Genomic DNA, 26,520 nt, shown 5'->3' with positions numbered 1-26,520 from the left:
GTTGACATGGGCACAGTATAAAGTGCACCGCATCGCTCGGTGCACTCGCAATGCGTCGGGCACCGTGCCTCGCAACGCTCAGCACACTATTTTATTCTCCCTCCCAACACTCCCTAGTGGATGGTAGGGCATGAAATACCGCCTGACGGCACATGTCGGCTCAAAAAACAGTGAAAAACCCCATGTTGACATTTTGACTGTCGAACTAGACAATGTTGAACTAATGACCTTTCGAACTAATGACCATTCGACCTAGAACCATGTCGACCTTTTCCCATGTCAACCTATACCCAATGTCGACATTTTCCCATGTCGACCTAATGGTGTCAAACTAATGACTGTCGACCATAATGCTGTAGACCAAATGATTGTATCCCCTTATGTAATGTATTAAAGGTTCTTCTGTTGGATTAATGTGCCGGACACTGCCGATAAGGCTTATCGGCAGTGTCCGGCACATTAATCCAACAGAAGAACCTTTAATATTCTACTTATTTACCCAGCAGGGATGCAGTTACCATCCCGGCGGTCGGGATCCCGGCGGTCGGGATCCCGGCGTTCAGAATCCCGACGCCGGAATCCCGACCGCCGAAATGCCGACACTTTCTCCCTCCGTGGGTGTCCACGACACCCCTGGAGGGAGAATAAATTAGTGTTCCCAGCGTAGCGAGGCACCGGGCCCGCTGCGTGACGAGCGCAGCGAGCCCGCAAGGGGGGGCGATCCACGTCCCCCCCTTGTCGGCATTTCGGCTGTCGGGATTCCGGCGTCGGGATTCTGAACGCCGGGATCCCGACCGCCGGGATTCAATACTGAATCCACTCAACCGCATAGTACATTACTTCTATCAATATATATCAGAAATACTAATGTATGACTTCTTGCAGGGCCAGTGCTGGAACGTCGGAAGCTCTTTCTTTGGTCGAAACTGGCAGCCTGGAGACGTGGTTGGTTCCATGATTAACTTGGAGGATAAATCCATGATCTTCACTTTAAATGGGGAACTTCTCATCACCAATCAAGGCTCTGAGCTGGCGTTTGCTGACTTTGAGATTGAGAATGGTAAGTAATGCATTTACAAATTCCAACTAAAATGATATTATGCAATAGTAACAGGCAGAGGCAAATTTAGGGGTCAAGCCGCCCCTAGGCAAAATATTAGTTGATGCCCTTCATTAAGACATCCCTTTATCCTCACTAGTTACAGCTGATAAGTATAGCTGCAGAGCAGGGTTTGTATAGACATCATTATAGTGCCCGGGTCCAAGTCAGAAGTTATCACCGTTTCCACCAAGCCTGACGGTTATTGGTCACGTGTGAAGTCTGGCATTGCTGGCTGCTTCTTGGTGACAAGAGTCTAGTTCTGTCAGTTAATGTCTCACTGCAGCAACGGACTCCTATCACATCGGAGGATTCAGCAATTTGTTGTAGCCCCCTGGAAAAGTGACACCTGGAAGCGACCGGGTCACACCTCTCGTAACGCGACAACAGTTTAGTAAATTGCTAAAGACTACACAGTAATCAGTAATAGCATCAGGGGACAATAAATAGAGTGTTTATGGTGGAAACAGGTTCTAGGGTGCATTGGGGCAGATGTATTAACCCCGGCGAAGAGAAAAACTGGAGATAGAGTGGAGATAAATTGGAAGGCGATAACACCAGCCAATCAACTCCCAACTGTCATATTTCAAACACAGCTGATTGGCTGGTGCATTATCTCCTTCCACTTTATCTCCAGTTTATCTCTTCGTCAGGCTTAATACATCTGCCCCATTATGTGTACAATGGAAAATAAAATTTTAATCTGTTAAACAGTCTTATTGATAAATGCCTGTAGAATTGTTTTGTCTGCAAACTGTCATATTCCATCAGAAACCAGCAGGTTAATTGCTGCTTAAATAGATGAAAGTCCACATTTCCAACAATAATGTATTCTTTACTTACTAAATGGATATAACTAATTCATCCATGACAGTACATTTGCCTAATGACTAGATGCAATAAATGATCTCTGGTTGTTGGCCAAGTAGTTTCCTTACAGCCAGACGGTTTTGAGAGAGCTGTTTTAATGAAGTAACATAGTCCTCAACCGATACAGGCAGGACACCCGCGTGGTGAACAGAATACATTTACAATGTCTTTTATGTGCCTTGTTTTTTTGCTGATCCGGGAGTTCGTCACGATGAAATGTCTTTTAGTGAACAAGGAAGATTTGAGCTGCCAGCAATCTGATGTCCTTTTTGATAATCATTCTGTATGCGTTAGATTAAGTCCTACAATGACAAGAAGACTGAAGATCCACCAACACATTTTCCTGCAGAGCTTGCCATCTGTTCAACCTTTCACGGTCTTCTTTCCTGTGCATGTTTTATGCAGGTTTTGTTCCCGTCTGCTCCCTCGGGTTGTCCCAGATTGGTCGCATGAACTTTGGAAAAGATGCCAGCACCTTCAAGTATTACACCATGTGCGGCCTGCAGGAAGGCTTCCAACCCTTTGCTGTCAATATGAACAGAGACGTTGCCATGTGGTTCAGCAAACGCTTACCAACATTTGTCAATGTGCCAAAAGATCATCCTCATATTGAGGTAATTAAGAGATCTTCTTGCCCTGCAATCTGAATTATTCACTAGTATTTTCACTGTACGTCTAGTGTTTTGCCATTGTAGGCGAAGGTCACTCTGATATCTTTCTTTCTTTCTTCCATTCATTTTTTTGTTTTAAAGGGATGATCGCGCATTGAGCTTAGCCCAACCCTGGATGTGCCGCTTAGCCCTGCCCCCTTTACTGATTGGTCCACCACAAACATGTGACCCATAGTGGTGATGCCTATCAATGGTTCAAAAAAAATTGATACAAAATACAAGTACAAAAAATGCTCAATATAGATCGAAATAGACTAAATTGGAATTTGAGTCATTATTTTAGGGACCTGTGAGTTCCGCCATTGGATTAGTTTTATTAGTATGTGGATACCTCTGAGGGCACAGGGCATTTATTTTAAATCACACAGTGGAGTGTCAGAGGGAATCTTTTAGCTTAGTAGCCAGTTTGGTTCTGATCAGTGGCGTAAGTTCGTTCCAGTTGCCCGGAGGCAAGATACATATTGGTGCCCCCCCCCCCTCACACACACACACACACACACACACACCCCTATATAACCTTATATAAAAGATGGATGGGTGGATGATATATCTTTAAGAACTCGGATGGGTGGATGATATATCTTTAAGAACTCAGCCACAGAAGCAATATCGTTGGCTTTTAAATTATTGATTTAAACTTGCAGGAGGTAAGGTGCCCCCTTTTGAGCAGGAGCCCGGCGGCAGTTGACTCCATTGCCTCCCAGAGTTCTGCCTCTGGTTCTGATGGATAATAACTGTTGGTTATGTTTCATTTGTTCACCTGGACTTTGTGATTTTTCAGGTGATGAGGAAAGATGGGACTGTGGAAAGTCCGCCAAGCTTGAAAGTTACACACAAGACCTTCGGTACTCAAAACAGTAATGAAGATATGATCTACTGCAGACTGAGTATGCCGGTGGAGTTCCACTCCGCCTTCAACAATGAGGAGCACTTCCAGAAACGGTACGGTGCTTTGCTGACCATATTCTCAACTGCTTAGGTCTTCACCAAATGCAAACCACTTATCAATCGGCCACCAATGGTCATCAATCATAGGTTCAAGAGGCAGAATGAAAACCTTTCTATAAATGTAAACATGAAAATTAACATGTATTAATATTTTACTTCTTGTTTTTAGAAACCAACTTCAAGAAGCATCCTCGCACACCACCGCTGTGAGTTCTTAATCGTTTCTATTGCTTGTTATCAACTGTAAAGTGTCATGCAGTTCCACTTCCCTGCCTGGGGTGTCGCTCTCTGGTGTGGGGCTTCTAGCACAGTGTGCTCTGTATTTCAGCACCTTTGCTAGAAGCACCCAGGGCAGCTGAGAGGTATGCCGGGCCCCGGTACAGCAGGCTCAGCATGAGCTCTCGAAAGTCAGTGAGACGCTCATGCTGAGCCTACTGTCAGCACAGCACATGCTGTAGGTGTGTGCTGCTGCCTGGGAGGGACGGAGGGGGAAGGGGGGGTGGAGGGGGGTCATACCAGGGCCCCCACCGGGCTCCTCCAGCAAGCCCGGGCCCGGGTAATTAGTACCCGCTCCCCCCCCTCTTGGCAGCCCTGGAAACACCACAGCAGAGAGCGACACCCCAGGCAGGAAAAAGTAACTGCATGGGTTTTGAAAGATGCATGGTGCTATAATGACCACTACTAATATACTACTGCATTTAAATAGAATTAGCTTTCTTATTTTGGCAGCACTCATTGTTTAAGAATCCTTTGTATGATTAAGCTTTAGTTGTTACATACTGTACTCATTTTTCTTTTTTTTTTAGTTGTATTATTACTCTGTTCGAATATTTGCTGGTCAAGATCCATCTTCTGTATGGGTTGGATGGGTGACTCCTGACTACCACTTCTACAGTGAAAATTTTGACTTGAGCAAGAACTGCACTGTGACTGTCACTTTAGGTGACGAGAGAGGCCGGGTACATGAAAGGTACGACCCTTTTGTTGTGTGTAGATGTGCCAAAACTGCGGCATGCTGGTCCAGGTTGGGTGGATCTGCATTTCTCTCCTTATCTGTTATTTTGATCAATTGCTTTATCCCAATGGGGCCTACACACGGGGTGACATTGCTGAGCAATTTAGATCATGCAGATAGCTCAGCTCACAGCAGTGCACAGCAATGTGTCAGTGTTGTGTGCTGAGCGATCTCTCAGGGCCAGTGTTCTCTGGGGAGAACGCTGGCCTTGACCGTCGATCTCAATAGAGTTAAGGCCCATACACACTGGGTGACTTTGAGCTGAAAGACGCTCAAAACAGCCTGTTTGAGCGGCTTTCAGCTCAAAGCCGCCCAGTGGCCCGGCGATGAGCACTGGTGCGCGCTCCCGCATCATCCCTGGGAAAGCCGCTCATCTGCTGGTTATACCAGTAGATGAGCGGCTCTCAGGGCGGCTTTGCATAGCTCTGCACTATGCAACGCCGTCCTCCCCTTTCCATCGGCGCCGGGCAGGGGGAAAGCAGCTCAGTGTGTATGCACTGAGCGGCTTTCCCCGCAGCGATGATTGACATCATCGCTGTCCATACACGCTGGGCATAGTCGCCCAGTGTGTATGGACCTTTATCCTGCATGCAGGATATTTATCACTGGTCTATATCGACATGTGGGGCCGCACATCGCTATCGCTATGGCCCCTACACACGGAGCGATGTAGGGGCATTTTCTAAGCAGATCGCTTACAAAATTTGTGGAATCGCACCTCTGTGTGTAGGCCCCATTATAGCAAACGGGATTATGTATTCACTATACATATTACAAGTGAATGCAGTATACAATTCTCTACAGGCGATATCATTACTGACTCTGTTGTCCTATTTATTGTTTTTTTTTATCATTTGTTTTCTTTGCAACTTTCAGTGTTAAACGTAGCAACTGTTATATGGTGTGGGGAGGTGATCTCTCCACTGGCTCACAGAGGTCAAGTCGTAGCAGTGTAGATATTGAAATTGGGTGCCTTGTTGATCTGGCCACGGGGCTACTGTCATTCACAGCCAATGGGAAAGATCTTGGGACCTGCTACCAGGTATATTCTTCTTACTATTATTACTACGTGTGTAACTTCTGTTGTAATTACTAATAAGTTTCTGCTTTTTAGTAGACCGGTAATGTGCATTCCAACATACAGCATCGGCTTCTGTGTATTTTGAATTTTAAGTGATAATAAGGATTACATTGAAGATATAGCAGACTGCTGGTTTTCTCTGTTTAGTAAAGTACTTCAGGTGTTATATTGGGATATGTTGCGCATTGAGTAACTGAACATTATTGCGGCTCCAAGGAGGAAAAATCATTTGATGGTCGCTCACTACTTTTTTGGGGGGCGTTTTTTGGACACCCAAAAAATGCTATGCGGTCCCTCAGCATTTCACTAATATACACTGTTACGCTTTTTTTTGTGCTGTATAGGCAGGTGTAAATGTAAAAAGCACTGTGAGACATATTGGGAGAAAAGTGCTATATAAATATTATTTTGTTAATTTGTGTCTCTAAAGGTGACCATACACTTGGGCAATTTATCGGGATGCAGTGTAAATCCGGCGGTCGGTATCCCAGCGTTCAGAATCCCGACGCTGGAATCCCGATCGCCGAAATCCCGACACTTTCTCCCTCCGGGGGTGTCCACGACACCCCCGGAGGGAGAATAAATTATTGTGCCGAGCGTAGCGAGGCACCGGGCCCGCTGCGTGGCGAGCGCAGCGGGCCCGCGAGGGGGGGCGATCCACGTCCCCCCCTTGTCGGGATTTCGGCGATCGGGATTCCAGCGTCGGGATTCTGAACGCCGGGATCCCGACTGCCGGGATTTAATACTGAATCCAATTTATCTGATGCTTGAAATTGCATGAGATTTCCATTGAACTCCATGTCAGATTCTGTACTGGAGGGCTTATTTCTCATCAGATATAATGCATGCATTTTGTCAACCCATGTCTGACGGGCTGTACTTCAGGGTGCTAGGGGGGCTGTACTACAGGGTGCTAGGGGGGCTGTACTACAGGGTGCTAGGGGGGCTGCCTAAATAGTACTGCTGAATTCGGCCGGTATTTCAGCAAAAAATACAACTGGAAAATACTAATTTTTCAGGCGTATGTGGCTGAAGCCTGCACGGATTAGTCAGATCCATGCAGGCTTCTCTGTATAATGTAATAAAATAGAAATAAATTATAATATAAAAACGGCGTGTCCGGCTATAACCAGCCCCGGGCTCATTGAGCCAGTCCTTGTTACAGAAATACAGAGGGGGGGGTAAACTGGGGTCCCCCTATATTTCTATAACCAGCACCAGGCAGCCAGCGGTGTCAGCCCACGCAAGGTCCCTGGGGAAATTGGGACCCCACCAATAAAAGGTGCCCCCCCTGCCTCTCAAGGGGAACCCAGACCCAGGCTGAAGCCCGGGCCGGTCCCCGCCACCCCTGGGCTGTGGGTGGCGGGCTGATTGCAAATAAAAAATAATAATTATTAAATATTCTAAGCATTGGTGGCCAGTGTCAGCAGCAGCCTCATAAAGTGATTCTTTGTGGCTTCTGCACAGGCTGGGAGGAGGAGGGAGGGAGGGGCGAGACCTGCTTCCGTGCAGTGGAATCGCTGGGGGTGTGTAGGCACCGGCAGTGTGCGGCAGCAGGCATCCAGGGTTACTGAACCACCAGAGCCCCGTCTTCTTCTGCTGTTGTTGGAGGAGTGAGACCAGCCGCTGGGTTGGGGGGTGCAATCTAGGAGGTGCAATTCAATGCGCACAGGAATGCACATTGCATCGCACCTCTTGTCATGTACATCTGAGCACTGTACATGCAATTTATCACTGAAATTGCATGTAAATCGTACTAGTGTTTGGGGGCCTTAAGTCTTTAAATCGTATTGTGTACTACAATATCCTGTAATAATGTCCCATTGAGTTTTATGTTTCATATTTGTTATATTTGAGCAAAAATACTTTCTAGAAAGCAATACGATTTACAGAAGAAACCATTACAAGTTAATTGATTAAACAAACTGAGCTCCAGGGCATAGAGTGTTTATAAAGAATGTCATGGATAGTTGCAGCTTCCATAGCAGAGCCGGACCAGTGTGTGCTAAACTGCACTCATTATGTGGATACATTAAATATATGTACATACAGTATTATGTTTGCTGTACAGTATATACACATTGCTGTCATTCGAGAAGTGAATACTTTAATGTAGACCAAACACATTTTTGGGCCCCACTTGACATCTTTCGCTGCAACCTATATCATAATTTATCCATTATTTATCAAGATTATAGTTGTGGGTGTAAGTTTTCATATTTAAAACCCATTAATGTAACAGACATTATTGGCAGATCCGTACCACACAATTTGTAATATGGTTTCCCGCTTAGATAACTGGAAGTGTCCTGTTGAGTCTGAATAACACTTCACTTAGAGGGAATTACTACACTGTGTTAGATGATGGTTTTCACTAAAATAAATCCTTTTAACTTGTTAGGTTGAACCAAACACCAAGCTGTTCCCAGCAGTCTTCCTGCAGCCGACTAGCACTAATCTATTCCAGTTTGAACTTGGAAAATTAAAGGTATTATTATTATTTATTGTATTTATTTTTTCTTTAATAGTATTCTTTGCCTGCCATAGTCTCAATTTCATTTTCGTTGTTTTCTTAGTTGCAAATAAAATTTTCATAGTTCCCTTAGACCAGGGATGGTCAAACCTGTCCTTGAGATCTACTAACAGTTGATGTTTTTCAGGCAACCTGTGGATCTCTAGTAGGAATGAATGCAGCAGATTTGACAATGTGACAGTTAATAACGATTACAGCTGTGCACCGGCTAGGAGATTTGGAAAACATGGACCATTGGTAGAGCTCGAGGACCAGTTTGGCCACCCCTGCCTAATACCCCTTTTACACCGCCGCAAAAAGCCGGGTTTTTCTTTTGTGGACCCTGGTCAGCGGCAGTGTAAAAGGGGTTACCCGTGTTCCTTTACAAAGGACTTCTACCCAGGTTCTGACCAGGGTAGAACACAGGCAGGATCTGGGTAGAGGGCAGTGTAAATGGGTACCCAACTCCCGTTTAAAGCAATGGGGGAAGCCCAACCTCCAGACCGCAGCGTCCAACCGTCAACATGGAGGGCACACACACAGCCTCCGCTGCTGTCTGCTGTACTGTGCAGACAGCAGCGGAGGCAGCGAGGAGGTAAATGGATTCCTGTGTGCGGCATCCATTCACTTCAGGGGGCTAAGGGGTGCACTTAGGCTGGGGGCAGCCCAGCCCCAAGGTAAGCTGCAGCCCAGCCTAGCGCGGCTATAACGTTGCAGGGGTCCCGTCTGGCGGATTTCCAGGCGCTCAGAGATGATGCCTCCGCCTGGGGGGTGTGGCAGGGAAGTTTCCCGGGCAGCCGCCGGTGTAAAAGGCATCAAACTCCGGGTCGCACCCAGCTGGGTCCAAAAATCCGAGTGGGACCTGGTGTTTTGGTGCAAAAGGGGTATTAGGTAGTTACATTGTACAATAATTATTTCACAATTTTTTCAGTAAATGTAGAAAATATCTGAAGTATAATGGGTACTTGTTTAGTTTCACTGCCGCAGCTTACGCTATGTTTGAATCTACGCTAATAGCGTAGCCCAACAGCTGCCTGCGGCAGTATAAGCTACGTTATCATCATAACCCAACGGCTGCCTTACTTGTGTAGTTTCACAGCCAGGGGCGGATTTAGGGATGAGGGTGCCCCTAGGCATAACAATAATGTATACTAAGTAGGACAGTTTATAGGGGCAGTATCTGCATGTCCTATCCATTTGCACTCTATTTAAGATGGAATATGGTACAGTACAGTGGATATTTTGCAGTTATTGGTACATTTTGGGCTAACAGTACTATCACAGGCATCCAAGTGCCGCCCCCAAACATGTGCCGCCCCTAGGCCGGTGCCTCACGTGCCTAATGGGAAATTCGGCTCTGTTCACAGCGGCAGCGTAAGCTACGTTATCAGCGTAGCCTGCCGCCGTGAAACTACACAAGTACCGTGTAATGTATTCAGAGATTTGGAATTATTTTAATGAACTTTGTTGATTTTTTTTTTTTAATAGACTACATTGCTTAACAACTATTTTGTTTTCTAAATTTGGGGTAAAAAGAACTCCATGCCCCTTTCAGCTGGAATGTTTAAGAGTGAGGAGAAGAACCCAGTGCCTCAGTGTCCACCTCGCTTAGATGTGCAGTCTATTACACCCGTCCTGTGGAGCCGAATGCCAAATATTTTCCTAAAAGTGGAGACGGAACGCGTGAGCGAACGTCACGGCTGGGTGGTGCAGTGTCTGGAGCCCCTGCAGATGATGGCATTGCATATACCTGAGGAGAACAGGTCATTTTCCTATTAAAGTTGTTTGCTCTTTGTTTAATGTCCAGGAATAAAATAACTGTTATCTGTTATTTATAAACTAATATGTGTATAAGGCAGTGGGTAAAGTATAGTTTGAGCTGTTTAGAGAACAAGATCTGACTTATCTGGGCACTGCAGAACCCTTGTGGCGCCATATAAATAAAGGATAATAATAATAAATAATAACATTTACAAGAATTCTCCATAGAAATACAAATTTAAGATTGAATCTCATTGTTAATACTATTGAACTTCTAGTAGTCATACAGTTGTATTATTATTATTATAATTTTATTTATAAGGCGCCACAAGTGTTTCGCAGCGCCGTACAAAGGAACAATACAGGGAGACAAAACTTGGCATAACATTGAATAAATAACAAAAATACAGTACAAATAAAGAGCAACACAGTTCAATACACATTACAGCGTAAATGTAAGTAGTGAGGACCCAATCAACATACAACTAGAGGCTTGAGGCCAATGATGGAGATGAGTATGCAGACGAAGATGGTCACTGAGTGTTGGAGTAAAGGAGAGCTGTGAGTGAAATGTGAAGAGAAGTGGGCTTTGACAACAGGGGGGAAGAGGGCCCTACTCGGAGGAGCTTACAATCTAGTAGGAAGGGGAGACAGACAGATTACAAGAGGTGCAAGCGAGGGGGTGGTGGTTAGATAGCAGGATGTAAACAGGCAAGGGGTCGGAGAACCAGCTGGTTTATGCAGTGGAAGGGTACGCTTTGATGAATAGATGAGTTTTCAGTGCACGTTTGAAGCTTTGCAAGGTCGGGGAGAGTCTAATGGAGCGAGGGAGTGCGTTCCACTGAAGGGGTGCAGCACGGGCAAAGTCCTGGACTCTAGCCTGGGAAGCAGTGATCAGGGTGGAGGAGAGACGACAGTCGTCAGCTGACCGTAGAGGGCGGGAGGGTGTATGAATGGAGATGAGGTTAGAGATATATGGAGCAATGGAATTAGAGATGGCCCTGTATGTGAGTGTGAGGTGTTTGAAGAGGATTCTGTAGGGGAATGGAAGCCAGTGCAGATTTTGTTGAAGGGGAGTAGCAGAGTTAGAGCGGCGGGAGAGGAAGATAAGCCTGGCTGCAGCATTGAGGACAGATTGGAGAGGAGCTAGTTGGGATTGAGCGAGGCCAGTGAGAAGAGCATTACAGTAGTCAAGCCGTGAGATGACTAATGAGTGGATGATCAGCTTAGTCGCACTCTGTGAGAGAAAGGGCCTGATGCGAGCAATGTTGCGTAAGTGGAACCGGCAAGAATGGGCCAGGGCTTGGATGTGGGGTGCAAAGGAGAGGGAGGAGTCAAGAGTGACACCCAGGCAGCGGAGTTGGGGAACAGGGGAGATGATGGTGTTGTTAACAGTGATAGAGATATTAGTAGGGGGCATAGCTCTGGGTGGGGGAAAGATAATAAGTTCGGTTTTGTCCATGTTCAGCTTCAGAAATCGCTCAGACATCCAGGTAGAGATGGCAGCGAGGCAGTTGGAAACTTGAGAGAAAACAGTGGGGGACAGATCAGGAGAGGAGAGGTAGATTTGGGTGTCATCTGCATAGAGGTGATATTGGAAGCCAAAGGAGTTAATGAGTGCACCCAGAGAGGAGGTGTACAGAGAGAACAGAATGGGGCCAAGGACGGAACCCTGAGGGACCCCGACAGGAAGGATAGAAGGTGGTGAGGTAGAGCCAGAGGCAGAGACTGAGAAGGAACGGTTGAAGAGGTAAGAGGAAAACCAGTTGAAGACTGTGCCAGAGAGGCCAATGTTTTGGAGTGTGTGGAGGAGGAGAGGGTGATCCACAGTGTCAAAGGCAGCAGATAGGTCCAAAAGGATAAGTTGTATACTGTAGTTCTCATTTTAAAATGTTTGCACGTTACTTTGTACTGTAGTAGATTTCTTTATATTAATCAACATTTGATTTTGTTTTTTTTTGGACTATTGATCAGGTGTATTGACATTTTGGAACTATCGGAGCAGGAAGACCTGATGAAATTTCACTACCACACCCTTAAGCTGTACTGTGCAGCATGTGCGCTGGGCAATAACCGTGTGGCCCACGCCTTGTGTAGCCATGTGGACCAGTCCCAGCTTTTCTACACCATTGATAACCAATACCTTCCTGGCCTTTTGCGTTCCGGCTTCTACAATCTCCTCATCAGCATGTACTTGGAGTCTGCTAAGGAGGGCAAGCTTATGATGAACAATGAGTTTATTATTCCCATCACAGATGAGACTCGGCAGATCCGACTGTTCCCTGATGAGTCTAAGAGACACGGCTTACCCGGAGTGGGTTGCAGTACCTGCCTGAAGTCTGATCTGCGATTCACAGCACCCTGCTTTGTACTGATGGGTGAGGAGCGGCAACAACATGGCCCAGAAATCCCGGTGGATATCCTCAAATCTAAAGCCATTAGCATGTTGACCGAAGCAGTGCAAAGCAGTGGTGACCACATCCGGGACCCGGTGGGGGGCAGAGCGGACTTCCAGTTTGTGCCAATACTCAAGCTCATTGCCACTCTCCTTATCATGGGAGTTTTTGAGGATGAGGACGTGCGTCAGATTCTGCTGCTTATCGATCCCAATGTTTTTGGAGACCACAAGGAGGAGGATGCAGAAGAGAACTGCGATAAGGAGGAGGTGGCGCAGGATGAGGAAAAGTCTGTGGAAGCTGGGGAGAAGGCATCAAGAGATGTCAAGGCTCCTGTTAAAGGTTTACTGCAAACCAGGCTCCCAGAATCTGTTAAACATCAGGTGACTTATTATCCAGAATTTGTTGGGTTTGGTTTAGATGGGTTATTACTTTCTATATGATAACCTTGAAGCATTCTACGTAACTGTATGTTTCGGGTCCTCACACTTGAATAAATGACAGACTTTTTTTCCCCCTAGAATTTTGGTGTTATTTTAGGTGTATTTAGATGTTATTTTAGGGATGGAGGCCATAAAACCTGATTTCTATGGTGGATTCAGTTTGTAGATGTTACTGTCAATAATAAGTTGCTCAAGTTCTAGTCATTTGTAAGCTCGATTAATTATTCGTGTTTTTTTTATTTAAAAGGCACTACAAGGGTTATGTAGTCCCGTGCACATGCAGTCAGCATATACTTTCACATAGATCCACATATTTAGTGGTATTCAATGCTGCTGGCGAGTGGGTTTTTACAGTGAAACCGCCTTGCTGTATTCAATGATGGGGCCGGATCCTCACCGTGAGAGGCTGGCGAGGATCCCCTTACATGGCAAGGTTTTAATGGCCACACTCAGGGAACAGACGAGGAGGCAAAAGACGAGTGTTAAATACCCCGACGGCAAATTATGGGCACTTCTATGTGGCCATAACTCACCGTCAGGGCATTGAATACCCCTAATTAAGTGAGGATTTAGAGTAATTACTTAAGCAAAGAAGAGAAAATGAATAAGACCTACACATGTGGAGATTTCAGGGCATTTTCTAAGCGATCTCACTAGATGCCCAGAAATCTCCCCGTGTGTAGGCCGCATAAGATTTCAGTTAGATTTAGCTTTCAGAAGAACGATTCATTGTATAAATATTAAACCTCTAGCTCAGTGGTGGCCAACCTGTGGCTCTTGAGCCTCATGTGGCTCTCCCCCTTGTAAAGTGCGGCTCCTGCTACCACTGCTGCCCGCCGTCCACCATCTGTCCCAGTCCCCCCTGCTGCCGGTTCCCGGAATCCCTTCTCCTTCTGAGGGGAGGAGAGTGCGCATCGCGCATCTCTCCTACCCCTTACTGTGCATCCTTGTGAGTGGGCCGTCCGCCAATCAGAGCTCGTGGGCCAGCAGCCAATCAGGAGCCGGCCAGCGAGCTTCGATTGGTGGGCGGCCCAGTCACAGGGAAGTGAGGGGGAAGGAGACGCGCGGTGTGCTGTGCTCTCCTCCCATCGGTGACATGACAGGAAGACTGCAGGGAGACACCAGACTGTCCTCTCCTCGCCTGGCAGCAGCAGCAACAATGGTGAGTGCTGCTGCTGGGAAATTTGCACTGTGGGGGCATAGCAGTTTGTGGCACTGTGGGGGCATAGCAGTTTGTGGCACTGTGGGGTCATACCAGCTTTTTGGCTCTGTGGGGGCATACCCGGCAATGTGTGGTGCATACCTGGCACCGTGGGGGGAATATGTGTATCTGGCACTATTGGAGGCATATTTGTATCACACCCACCCAAGGGGTCAAAATAGACTACGCCCCTTTTTCTGGCGCATGCATGATGTCGGCTCTTTAGCTTGACTACCGATATTTTTCGGCTCTTTACCTCTGACCGGTTGGCCACCCCTGCTCTAGCTCCTTAGCTGTCTCTATAGCATAAATTTAAAATAAGATTGTGTGGTGATTGACCATTGTCTTATCTGGATTAACATACAGTACTACAGTCACTCGGCCACACATGACGTCCTATACCAGTGTCAACATGCTCTTATTCTCCTCAGATGTGTGAGCTTCTTCATCACTTCTGTGACTGTGAGCTGAAACACCGCGTAGAATCCATCGTTTCCTTCTCTGATAACTATGTATCAAAGCTACAGTACAATCAGAAGTTCCGTTACAATGAACTGATGCTAGCACTGAACATGTCTGCGGCTCTGACTGCTAAGAAAACCAGGGAGTTCCGCTCACCTCCGCAGGAACAGGTAATATTATGACCAAAGAAAGTCCATTCATTTCCAGCAGGTCTGAGCAAGCACATTAATTAACTAATGTCTCTTTTATATTTAAAGATTAACATGCTTCTGAATTTCCAACAACTAGAAGACAGCCCCTGCCCAGAGGAGATTCGAGATGAGTTGTATGAGTTCCATGAGGATCTTCTCATGCACTGTGGTAATTATATTATAACTTAATGGAAAGTCTTGCAAATGATTTATGCAAACGCCTGATCCTTTACCAGATGCAATAAGTTGCTACACTGAACACCATGGGCGGTATTCAATGAGGCTGATTCGCCAGGTTTTTATGGCGATTTTGTGCTGTAAGGCGAATTTCTGACTAAAACGGTGAATCACCCTATTCAATGACCAGATGGCGAATACATTTCAAGGTTTTTTTCGCCATGATTCACCGAGTAGCAATTGCTATCTTTTTATGGTGAAGTGGAAGGTGAACTTGTAAAATAAAGTGTTTTGTTTTTTACAATTGGTGTCAAAAAATCTGGAATTTTATTCTGAGGAGGGGCATGCTATTTTTATTCATGTGCTGTAAGCACATGAATATATATTTAATAAAAAAAAAATATATATATTTTTTTTACACAGACCAGCCAGCAGGGGGCCGGAGCCAAGCCGCTCATTAGATATTCATATATTCACTTCACCCGATCATTACATATGCATGATCGGGTGTAGTGAATATACCCGGTCCCCTGCTGGCACCCCCGGGGGGCAGCCTGTGCTGCCTGGCACCCGGGGAGCCCACCTCCCCCCCTCAAACATTCTGGGACAGGCAGGGAGACTTCCATCTCCCTGCCTGCCACCGTCCTCAGGCTCCCTGCGGCGTCTGCCGCAGGAGCTCAAATTCGCCGGTCAGGGGCAGCGAGCCCCTGACTCGTTGAATACCGGAGCTGGCGAGGCTCCGGAACGCAGCGAGCAGTGGCGAATGTGCAGCGAATCCTAAACAGGATTCGCTGCACGTCGCCGGTATTCACATTGAATACCGCCCCATGTGTCATGAAGTCAATTCTCCCTGTGTTTAAAAATCCTTCTAATAAATAATGCAGTCATTGCCAAATAAGCCAATAAGCTGGTCAGGATGTAGCCTGGGGTGCCAGGACAAGGGGGCGGATGGGACGGGATGGGACCTTGCAGGTGACAACCATGGAATACAATTAAGGCCTAATTTTTTATTCCATGCTTTTTAGCTATGACCTGTACCCTTTTTTTTTTTGTTGTTATGACCTTTACCCCCTGTACTGTGGGGGGTAAAGTTCTTACGGCGAGTGCGTGCCAATGTAACTTACTGATGGAACCATTACATTATGTACATTGTGCTACACGCCACAAGCATTAGATCCTACATGCCAGTTGTATAACCCTCCTTACTTACACGTGGACAGTATAACTGGTGAGTTCCTGAGCGCCCATACACGTGTGTTTAGTAGCATTAACCTTTTGAGTGGTATGGCTGGGAATTTTCCGAGCTCAGCTGCGCTGCCGTAGCGGGCTGTCCCAGAATATTTCCGGGTATACTACCAATATACAGGTGTGCACCACCTCTCGGGGCACCCCCACAGCAGTCGCTCCCGTCCTGTTGCTCCTCCTCCTCTGCCGCTGTCCCCGCCGCCATTCGCTGCATTGTGCATGCGCCGGCAGCAGGCCCTGCAGGGGAAAGTTTGGGAGCCCGAATCCCCTCAAACATCCCTTAGCCTGCCGCCTGGTTACTGCTGTGAATGGCGGTGACAGGGAAACTCTGGCATACGATCACCGGAGCAGAGGTGTAGGGGCAACAGGAGGGATGGGGAGGGGGAGTGGTCTACCCCATCTGTGGTGGGTATTTCTGGGGCAGGAAAAACATGCCCTGGTAGGTATGTCCTGCCCCAGAAAAACCCACCAGTCAAGGGGTTAAAAGGGGAGCTACATGTGTATTAGGGGAGCTAAATGTATATTAATCTGGAACCTTTTAATCAGGCCCTGAATACAGCAGCTTTAATAGGCCCAAATTAAGTATTTGTAATTGTAATCAAAGAAAGATAACTGATAAACAAGCCTATATGAAGTGTGGTGGGAAAGAAAATAATATAGGTTAGCGGTGCCCGAGACAGTGCACCGCAGTGGGGTGGTTTGGGAATTTAGTGGAGCAGAGAACATACTTTCAGAGAGGATACAGAGGATTTCTAATGTTGCCAATTCGGTAATGTGCTGTATTTGTTATGTGCGCCAAAGACTCTTGCACACTGATAAAATTGCGCAACTATTTGGTTTCTTCTATGAGACTGCTATTTGGCAGATCGCGGGAGGGCAGCAGTGACAATAAACCCAATAAATACCTTTTGGGGACACGTTAATGGAAATATGGGAGCAAAATATATAAAACAGCACTGGCAGCAATGGAAATTCCTTCCTTACAAAACCGCTATAATTCTGGGGCGGGATTGTCATTAGCGCTACATTTTTTTTAAATGGTGTTTTTTCATCTTTTACTATCCATGTGGGCATATAGCTGGCACATCGCTGTGTGCTGAGTGATCTTGTTGAGCGTTGTGAGCAATCTAGCATCGCTCAGAACGCTCATCGGGGATGCTACGCGTGTAGGGCCCTTTACATACAGGCTGCAGAATACCATACTATAGACAAGTGTCAGTAAAGGTAATTTATGTGTTAACCATCATACGATGCTAAGTCAGTGATTTTAAAGATTGATTAATGCCATGTGTGTATTACTGCATCGTAATATAATGTCCTTTTTTATTATAAAGGCATTCCGCTTGAGGAAGAAGAAGAGGCGGAAGAAGATACATCATGGACTACACGGCTTCGAAAACTGGTGTACAAAATTAAGGGCCGACCTAAGACAGAAGAACAGGACCCAGCGGAGGAGGAAGAGAAGTCTCCAAGTACGTCGCCGTCTGAACCACTCGTGTAAAATCAAATAATGACCAGTAGGAATAATAAAACCAGGTGCCAGAAGGGTGGCAACTATACAGCAGATATTATGTTTTATGCAAAATGAATAAACCACATGAGAGGAAGTGTTTATAGTGGTTTAAGCCCCTTGACATAACATCTCCTGACGCCTGGGGTTATTGGCGACGTGTCCGTAGATAGGCAGGTGCAGAAGGCAACCGACACTGTAGGTTAATCCTTTGCAATCTCTGCTAATATCTAAAGGTAAACTAAAATAAAAAAATTAGGGTGACAGTAAGCCTTCCCAAACTCAGTGCGTCACAGAACGTGATCAGCGGTCAGCTACCAGCGCTAATTTTAAGATCAGCTTGAGGCGTCGGATTTCAATAACGCAAGACATTCGTGGGAAAAAATAACTGCTTGTTTATGGCCGTGGAGAAGATGCTGCCACCTGTTGAGACCCCTGAAGCATCTGTACAAGGAGATGATCTGGATGCCTTCTGCTCTGCATACGCCTGGCTGCATAATTGAAATGCTCACAATCGTTTTTTACTCTAGGGCGTGGGCTGATCTAAGCAACATTCTATTGGGTATTAATACCGAGGAGATCTCCGTGTGCAGCCGTAAATCTTCACTGTTACAGATGCCAGCTTTCTAGCGTGATGGACGTGGGGATAAGTCCCTGGCTTCCATCTGCTCGCACTTACCAACCAAACAGCTTTCCCTGAACTCATCACCTGCATTCGTTTCCAGAAACGCCTCGGTCATATTATTAGCTCCTTAACGTGACAGATGAATGGGCAGGATAATGAGCCATTGACCATAACTGAAGAGTCCTATGGACAGGAATATTTCCAAAGCCATGTATTACTTAAATTAGCCATGATATAACACGAACAGCATAAATATTCATAAACAAGCCACCTCCCCCCAACCAGCCCAACATTATATTAATAGTATGCAGGTTTAATAAATAGGCCTCCTACTATTTTCAGTACTGAGATTACTGGATTAGTCCTCAGAATAAATATTCCCTGCAATGCACTATTAGCACCAACAATATCATTCCCCCCCCCCCCTCCAAACCTATATCACATTAATTGGGTTCACATTACATTACAAAACTATTAAGTCCTGCGGTCAGTTTACCCATTATGCAAAGCTGTAGTTCTTGAAGTATGGACACAGTGTAATTCACTGCCTGTAAACATTCTCCCAGAATGATAGGACGTATACCTGCAGTGACATGACCTGTTTTCTTCATGTCATTTATTTTGCGGATTCAGACTATAGGGGTTATTCAGTCGGGTTGGGATTGTTGGGTCTACAACAACTAGGCTGACAAGCATTGGGTCGACACCACTAGGTCGACATGGGTCTAGGTCGACATGACATTAGGTCGACACAAGCCTTAGGTCGACATAGGCTAGGTCGACGGTCAAAAGGTCGACATGGGTATTTTCACTGGTTTTTGACCCGAATGTCGACACAGTCGACATGGACACAGTTTGAAGTGCACCACATCCCCTTGCAAGGCTTCGGGCACACTATTTTATTCTCCCACCATGCCTAAGTGGATGGTAGGGCATGAAATACCGCCTGTCGGCACATGTCGGCTCAAAAAACAGTGAAAAACCCCATGTCAACCTTTTGACTGTCGACCTAGCCCATGTCGACCTAATGCTTGTGTCGACCTTGACCCATGTCGACCTTGACCCATGTCGACCTTGCTGCATGTCGACCTAGTGGTGTCGACCCAATGCTTGTCGACCTAGTTGTTGTAGACCGTATTCCATTCATGCAGCATTGAAGGCAGTTTCCGACAAAACAGATCCGACTTTATGACTAATTGGATCTGTTTTGTCGGAAATGGAGCAGATTGTCGGATTCTCGGATGTTTTCCGACAATCCGAGACCGCTTTCACCAATCTTGGGACTTTCTGACACTCGACTGTTGAATAGCAACAGTCCAGTCAAGTTGCAGTTGAGAGAAGCGAAAACTGCCCAGGATTTCGACTGTTGGGACGTTTCGACAGAATCACGTACTGAATACCCCCCTATGAAGGGGAATTGTAATAAAAAATTTCAATCACCTAATTGACTAATAAACCATCATCTCTCTTACCAGCATCCCTAACTTTTATGTTGATTTTCACTTCCATCCAGTAAGGAGGATTACTGCACTTACTGGTTGGAAAGTTGCAGCTGGAATTGCTGTATTTATTTTTGGGGGGTTTGTTTTTAAGCATTCAAATTGTTCACAGTGTGGTTGTCTTTGTTGTGGTTCTTTAGTATATTGCAGGTGGTTGTGTGGTGTGTTTTCTGTATTTGAGAACCACTGATATAGGCATTCCTCACTGATCACTAGTTAAACCGTAAACTGTTATGGGGCCTACAAACGGGGAGATTTTCTAAATGATGCTACTGTAAATCACAGAATGCTCAGCAAGATCGCTCAGCATACAGTGCTGTGTCAGCTTTGTGTGCTGTGCAATCTGTCAGGGCCAGTGTTCTCAGGTAAGAACACTGTCCCATGACCGGCAATTAAATAGATTTATCCAGCATTATGGATGTTAATCACTGGTTGTTAGCAATGTGCAGTTCCGCGCTTCACTATCGCTATGGCCCCAACATACGGAGCGATGTAGGGGCAATTTTTTTAAGCGATCTATTGCGATTGCTTAGCAAAAGCCCAAAAATCGCACTGTGTGTAGTAGGCCCCTTTTAGTGCTGCAACTTTGCAGATCATTTGCTTGTCAATTAGAGACATTGGTAAGACATAGATATGTCCTCAAACATTATTGAATATGTAAAATAAACAATATCTAAAGCAGGGCGGTGTATGTACCAACACCAGTATTGTGATAAACCGCTGTGTAAACTTGGATTTACAAATTTGAACAGTGCTTAGCATGTTGAAGGCTTTGCTGGAAGTGTCAGATGTGCATGAATCAAATCTGTCAGCAGTCTTTCAGGAATACTGTATATATCTGGTTTCATTCCAGGTCTGTAATGTGCGAGAGAATGAGACTGACATCTAGTGGCTGACCAACAAGTTACATTATTTAATGGAGATTACCTATTATTATTGTTATTATTATTATTATTTATTCATATGGCGCCACAAGGTTCAGCAGCACCTAACAATACATAAATTAGGGTGGCAGGGAAATTTACATTTTAAAAGGAAAGCATATGAGGAAAGTGGGCCTTGCTCGTGAGAGCTTACAGGGGAATCCAATTTAATTATTATTTGGGGATAAGATCTGGTTTTGTATAATACCGTAAGCAGTGGTGGAGTAATTTGCCGCCAGGCTCCTGGCCTAAAGGGGCACTGACTTCACTGCTCCCACTGGCTCTCCTCCCTGCCGGGGCTCTCCCCCCACCCCCCTCGTCGGGCATCCACATGTAGTGCGCCCGGCTCCCCCCCCTCCCCTTCCCTCGCCGGGCATCCACATGTAGCGCCCCCCCCCCCCCTTCGCTGGGCGTCTACATGTAGTGCGCCTGGCTCTCCCCTGCTCCTGCCGTGTCACAGCTGGCTCTCCCCCCCCCCCCTCCCCCCACCAGGCTCCTACATGTAGTGCGCCTGGCCTGGGTATCCACTGCCTCCACCGACTCTCCCCCTGCTCCTGCTGAACCGAATCCTTGCCGGGAGGCCAGAGGCAAGATGAATACTAGTTCCCCTCCAAGCCCCATACACATATGTGTTACACCTTTCTATTGATATATATGTTGGGAGTTTGTAGGGGGAATGGGGGGGGGGGGGGTGGCACCAGCATTCATCTTGCCTCCAGGCCCCTGGGACGAACTTACGCCACTGATAATAAGTATGCATGTAGTTGAGGACCTTCGGTCAGATGCACGAAGCTTCAGCTTCTAAAGAGATAAGATGAAGAGTGATAAACAACCAACCAATCAGCTCCTGTCTAACATATTTCAAACACAGTCTGTGACCTAGAAGTTAGGAGCTGATTGGTTGGTTATTTATCACTCTCCATTTTATCGAAGCTTAGTGCAGATATCTGCCATAGCCTCCCATTTTCACTTAAAGAAACAGTCCCCAAAGATTTATATGGGATCTGCTTTTTAGCTCTGGAATGCATTGCTGTAGCCTGTGGGCTACATGTCATAAAAACTACCAGAGATGGAGCAACTGTTACCGAAGAAGTAAAAACGCAAATGCAAATATTATCCCCCCACTGCCTACAAACCCACAGGTACGTGCTCCATTCGGATAGCGTTCTTCAAAAATTCCTTACGAAAATTTTTGATTGTCTTCTAAAGAGTAATTTTTCATTTGCTGTTGAGTGCTTTGGCCGGCCTGTGCATTTGCTTTTGTGACCAAAACGGCTTTCACTGTGTAAACACAGTAAAGACGTTATCCCAGCCAGCCGCCTTCCTTAACATCATTGTCTGATGAATGTGCTGGGCTTTGGTTCCTAGATTGTGGAAGGCCAGTGTTAGTACCATTATCCATTCACCACATATGTGACTGTGCTCTAGTCCTCTTAGTAAATGGGACTTTATGTTAAATGTCATTTTGTATATGGGTATTTTTATGACCAGCCTATTTTTTAAGTTATACCTTTAACAGCCTCCTTTTTCTCCCTACACTTCTCTCCAGCGACACTGAAAGAGCTCATCTCGCAAACTATGGTGCGGTGGGCTCAAGAGGATCACATTCAAGACCCGGAGCTTGTGCGTATAATGTTCAGCCTTCTGCGTCGGCAATATGACAGCATTGGAGAGTTGCTGAGGGCTATGCGGAAGACCTACACGATCAGTGCTGCCTCTGTGGAAGATACCATCAACCTCTTGGCCTCATTGGGACAGATACGCTCCTTACTAAGTGTGAGAATGGGCAAGGAAGAGGAGATGCTCATGATTGATGGTTTGGGGTATGGTATTCTAATTCTTTTAGCAAGTGTATAGGGTTCCCTGATGTAAAGGAGGTTATCTGCCTTAGTTTGACTTTATATTGGCTTTCTGGCATCATTCCATTCTTTCTTCCATGTAATTTTATGTTCCCAGCTGACCCTTCTGCACTGGATTACATGGGTTCGGTATGACTCACCAATGGTCAGTATACCGACAATGGAATCCTGACCGACGGTGTGCGGACAGGGAGGGGAGCACAAAAAAGCCTCTTGCGTAATCTCTGCGCTCACCATGCTGCATGTTCGGTGGGTCACTTTGCCCGCCACAGGTTATTTTCTTCCTCTATGGGGGTTGTGGACCCCGACGAGGTAGAAAATACCCTGTTGGTAAGGATGCCGACTGTCGGCATTTATACAGTTGGTGTTTCGGTGTCTTTATACTGACCATCGTTGAGTCATACACCAACCGATCATGTTGTGTGTGTGTGTGTGTGTGTATATATATATATATATATATATATATATATATACACACAGTGCTCGAAGTGGAATTTTAGAAGTGGGGGTATGATTCAGCCAATCAGCATGCGGCCAGTGCTTTTAAAGTCAGAAGCGCTTCCTGCGCCGCCGTGCGGCGGATAGTGCGTTGTTTCCAGGTCACTACAGGGACCCCGGCAACGTCATACTCAGCGCCACAGGGACCTCCAGGCTCTCCCTGACTGCAGGTACCCCCGTGCCGCATGGACCCCGCTGCTCGCCCCCTGCTGCACACACAAGGAGGGGGGAGCTGGGGGAGTAACAATAGTGCCCGCAGACCCCCCCGGCGCCTCCCCGCTGTTGCGGGGGCTGCGGCGCTATAGTTACGCCACTGATACAGACACATTACATATAAAGACAAGAAAAAGAAATGAAGATGATCCTGCTCAAATGAGCCTGTAAGTAAGAGATGTGGGGGATGCTTGATCCACATGATCGTTCTGGATATTAGAAAGCATTTCAATGACTCATAAACCAGCGATTAAAACTTTGCAAGAAATTAGCCAAAGTTAATGCTAATGTCACTGTGAAGGACTTAGTATAGAATTCATCCTGTTCAGTATTGCGGCTGCGAGGCAGCTGTCACTGCCGATCACTGTTAGAAATGAAGACTCCGCGGCCATGATCAAACTCAGATACTCCAACATGTTGACAGAGTATATTTCTTATATAATAAAGCAAAGTGGTGATAAAAGTGATGTCATCAGTCTTGTGTCATTGATCGTTTATGGAAGGTATCTGTATATTATAACATAAGGAAGATGTCTCTGTATACTGTTTCAGTAGGAAGGTATCTCTATGCTAGAGCATGGAAGATGTCTGTATACTATAATATCTGAAATGTTTCTGTGTAGCTGGTGTCTATATACTTTACCATATAAATAACAAATGGAAGGTGTCTATTTGTGTATAGTATATTCACTCTTTATGATAAATATAATTAGTTTATTTATTTATTATTTGGTACTCTTTTTTTATTTAGTTTCACACAATAATATAAAAGTATCCCATTCGGTTTTCATTAAAGTCAGTGATTTAAAGATGATGACTAGAGACAGGATTATATGCAACATAAAAAGCTTGAAATATGCATGCAAATATGCATGAAAAATACTTAAAATATGCATGAAAAGTGTTAAAATATGCTGCATTAAATAATAAAAAAAGTACTTTTTAACTTCTTTATTTAAAAATCAGCATAAAATAGTTGCAAATAAAGCTCAAAAATAGGCCCACAGCGTCTGCAGATGTCTAGTGCTGTACACAGGATTTTTTTCTTCCTGGCTGCTACAGAAGACTGCAGCGTCCTAGGCTCTTCTGGCATTAACTGCACGGACCCTCATCTCCAGCGCCGATGGATCAAATGTCAGCATAGCGTGTGAGGGTGGCGCAGTGGAAGGTTACCTCCCTGCGCCGCACACTCACTGTGACATGGCATTTCCTCCACGCCGCGTGATGTCACAACCCTTCCACCCGCCTCCTCTGCTTCAGAAGTCTGTCTCTTGGTGTAAAGTCCCAGGCCAGGGGCAGGCAAAGGTTCAGGAGCATGGCATCCTCCCCAACTGACTTTTATCAACATGGATTGGCAGCCTAGAGCAGTGTCAGACATAGCGTACATCCAAGGTTCCCCACTCTGTGCACATATTGCCCCAGCCTGCACACTCTACCACTACCTGGCCAACAGCAGCAGGGCAAAGCAGTGCTGTGACTCGCAGGTGGAAAGGGAGTGGGGCCTAAAATATGCACCACCACTAGATTTTAGGTAAAATATGCAATAACCAGTGAGAATGGGCAAAATATGCAAATACATATAATCCTGTCTCTAATGATGACATTTTAAAATTATTTTTATCAAAGTATAAAAACATGGTCCTGGCATTATCTAAATCACTGGTTCTCAAAGTTGGTCCTCGGGACCCCACACAGTGCATGTTTTTGCAGGTTTTCTCACTGAATCACAAGTGAAATTATTAGTTCCAGGGTCGAAATCCCGACAAGGACAAAATCCCGACAAGGACAAAATCCAAAATCCCGACATTTAAAATCCCGACTAGGTCAAAATCCCGACATTTAAAATCCCAACAGGGTCAAAATCCCGACATTTAAAATCCCAACAGGGTCAAAATACCGACATATAGAATGTACAGGTGAAACAGTCAACAGGACTTTCCGTTGACAGGTCGCGAGGTCGACATGGGTTTTTCACTGTTTTTTTACCCGAATGTCAACATGGACACAGTTGGAAGTGAACCGCAGCCCCTCGCATAGCTCACTTCGCTTACAATGCTTCGGGCACGGTGCCTTGCTGCGATCGGCACACTATTTTATTCTCCCACCACGCCCTAGTGGATGGTAGGGCATGAAATACCACCTGTCGGCACATGTCGGGTCAAAAAACAGTGAAAAAACCCATGTCGACCTTGCGATCTGTTGACAGAAAGTCCTGTTGACTGTTTCACCTGTACATTCTATATGTCGGTATTTTGACCCTGTCGGGATTTTAAATGTCGGGATTTTGTCCTTGTCGGGATTTTGTCCTTGTCGGTATTATGACCCTGTCGGGATTTTGACCCTGTCAGGATTTTGACCGTCGGGATTTTGACTGCATCCCCCTGATCTAAATGCATAATAACAGCATGCAATGTTGCTGCGAATTTTTAGAGCCAGATCACACTCGTCTGTTGTTGACTCTTAACACCTGGGTTATATTGGTTTTAATCATTCTGCGTGGTTGATCACCGAATACACACACCAGTATACAGTACTGTAATATTCTATGGAAAACATTTAAACCTCTTGAAGATGATTACACAAGTGATAGCGTTACGTCAGTTTGATCCAATTGACCATCTGGACCACTGTTGATGAATAAATAACCGGGTATATAGTATAACATTTCCTCGTCCCTTTTTAGTGACATTATGAACAACAAAGTCTTCTATCAACATCCAAACTTGATGCGAGTCCTAGGGATGCATGAAACCGTTATGGAGGTCATGGTAAATGTGCTAGGTGGTGATAAATCTCAGGTAACTCTCTCATTTGTATCGTTATTTAACAAAATTAAAAATGTTCTTAAATCTTTTTAACATGGATTTTAACTGGTCTATTACAGCAAATTGCGTTCCCCAAGATGGTGGCAAGTTGTTGCAGGTTCCTCTGCTATTTTTGCAGAATTAGTCGGCAGAACCAAAAGGCCATGTTTGAGCACCTTGGTTACTTGTTGGAGAACAGTAGCGTTGGTCTAGGTATGTATTTGCTACACGTGTGTTCTTGCTGACAGAATCAATTCACATGCATTTGGTTCTCCCAGGTGAACGGTTAATGGTCAGATGCCACAAGTGTTACAATACCAAAAAAAAACCGCAAAATTAATAACACTTACACCTTTCTTAACGGTACTGTGACCCAACATACTTAATTTCTGTATACTATACAAAACTTTATTATATGCACACACATGACAATGATATAGGACTCTCCCGGAGTTGTCTCTTCCTTCCTGTGTCTTACCGTGCATTGACATCACCACTTCAACTATATTTGGGTGAC

At 45.6% G+C, this 26,520-nt stretch overlaps 1 protein-coding gene across 13 annotated transcripts in view; it reads left to right on the top strand.

Annotated features, from left to right (window-relative positions):
- The window catches only part of RYR3 (ryanodine receptor 3), a 527,067-nt gene that overhangs the window by 295,805 nt on the left and 204,742 nt on the right, over positions 1-26,520 (top strand). For all 13 annotated transcript variants that reach the window (XM_083167836.1, XM_083167846.1, XM_083167845.1 and 10 more), the window contains 15 exons: positions 886-1,060; positions 2,375-2,583; positions 3,422-3,582; positions 3,758-3,794; positions 4,395-4,558; positions 5,480-5,645; positions 8,086-8,172; positions 9,733-9,959; positions 11,932-12,736; positions 14,429-14,629; positions 14,717-14,819; positions 17,407-17,544; positions 22,179-22,452; positions 25,883-25,997; positions 26,084-26,216. In XM_083167836.1, the coding sequence (XP_083023962.1) occupies positions 886-1,060; positions 2,375-2,583; positions 3,422-3,582; positions 3,758-3,794; positions 4,395-4,558; positions 5,480-5,645; positions 8,086-8,172; positions 9,733-9,959; positions 11,932-12,736; positions 14,429-14,629; positions 14,717-14,819; positions 17,407-17,544; positions 22,179-22,452; positions 25,883-25,997; positions 26,084-26,216 (2,995 nt within the window). The remainder of the gene's footprint in view (positions 1-885; positions 1,061-2,374; positions 2,584-3,421; positions 3,583-3,757; positions 3,795-4,394; positions 4,559-5,479; positions 5,646-8,085; positions 8,173-9,732; positions 9,960-11,931; positions 12,737-14,428; positions 14,630-14,716; positions 14,820-17,406; positions 17,545-22,178; positions 22,453-25,882; positions 25,998-26,083; positions 26,217-26,520) is intronic.

The sequence above is a fragment of the Crinia signifera genome, chromosome 12 (assembly GCF_055691185.1).
Source record: "Crinia signifera chromosome 12, ASM5569118v1, whole genome shotgun sequence".
In the NCBI taxonomy this organism is placed as follows: domain Eukaryota; kingdom Metazoa; phylum Chordata; class Amphibia; order Anura; family Myobatrachidae; genus Crinia; species Crinia signifera.
This window is presented reverse-complemented; position numbering and strand designations above follow the sequence as displayed.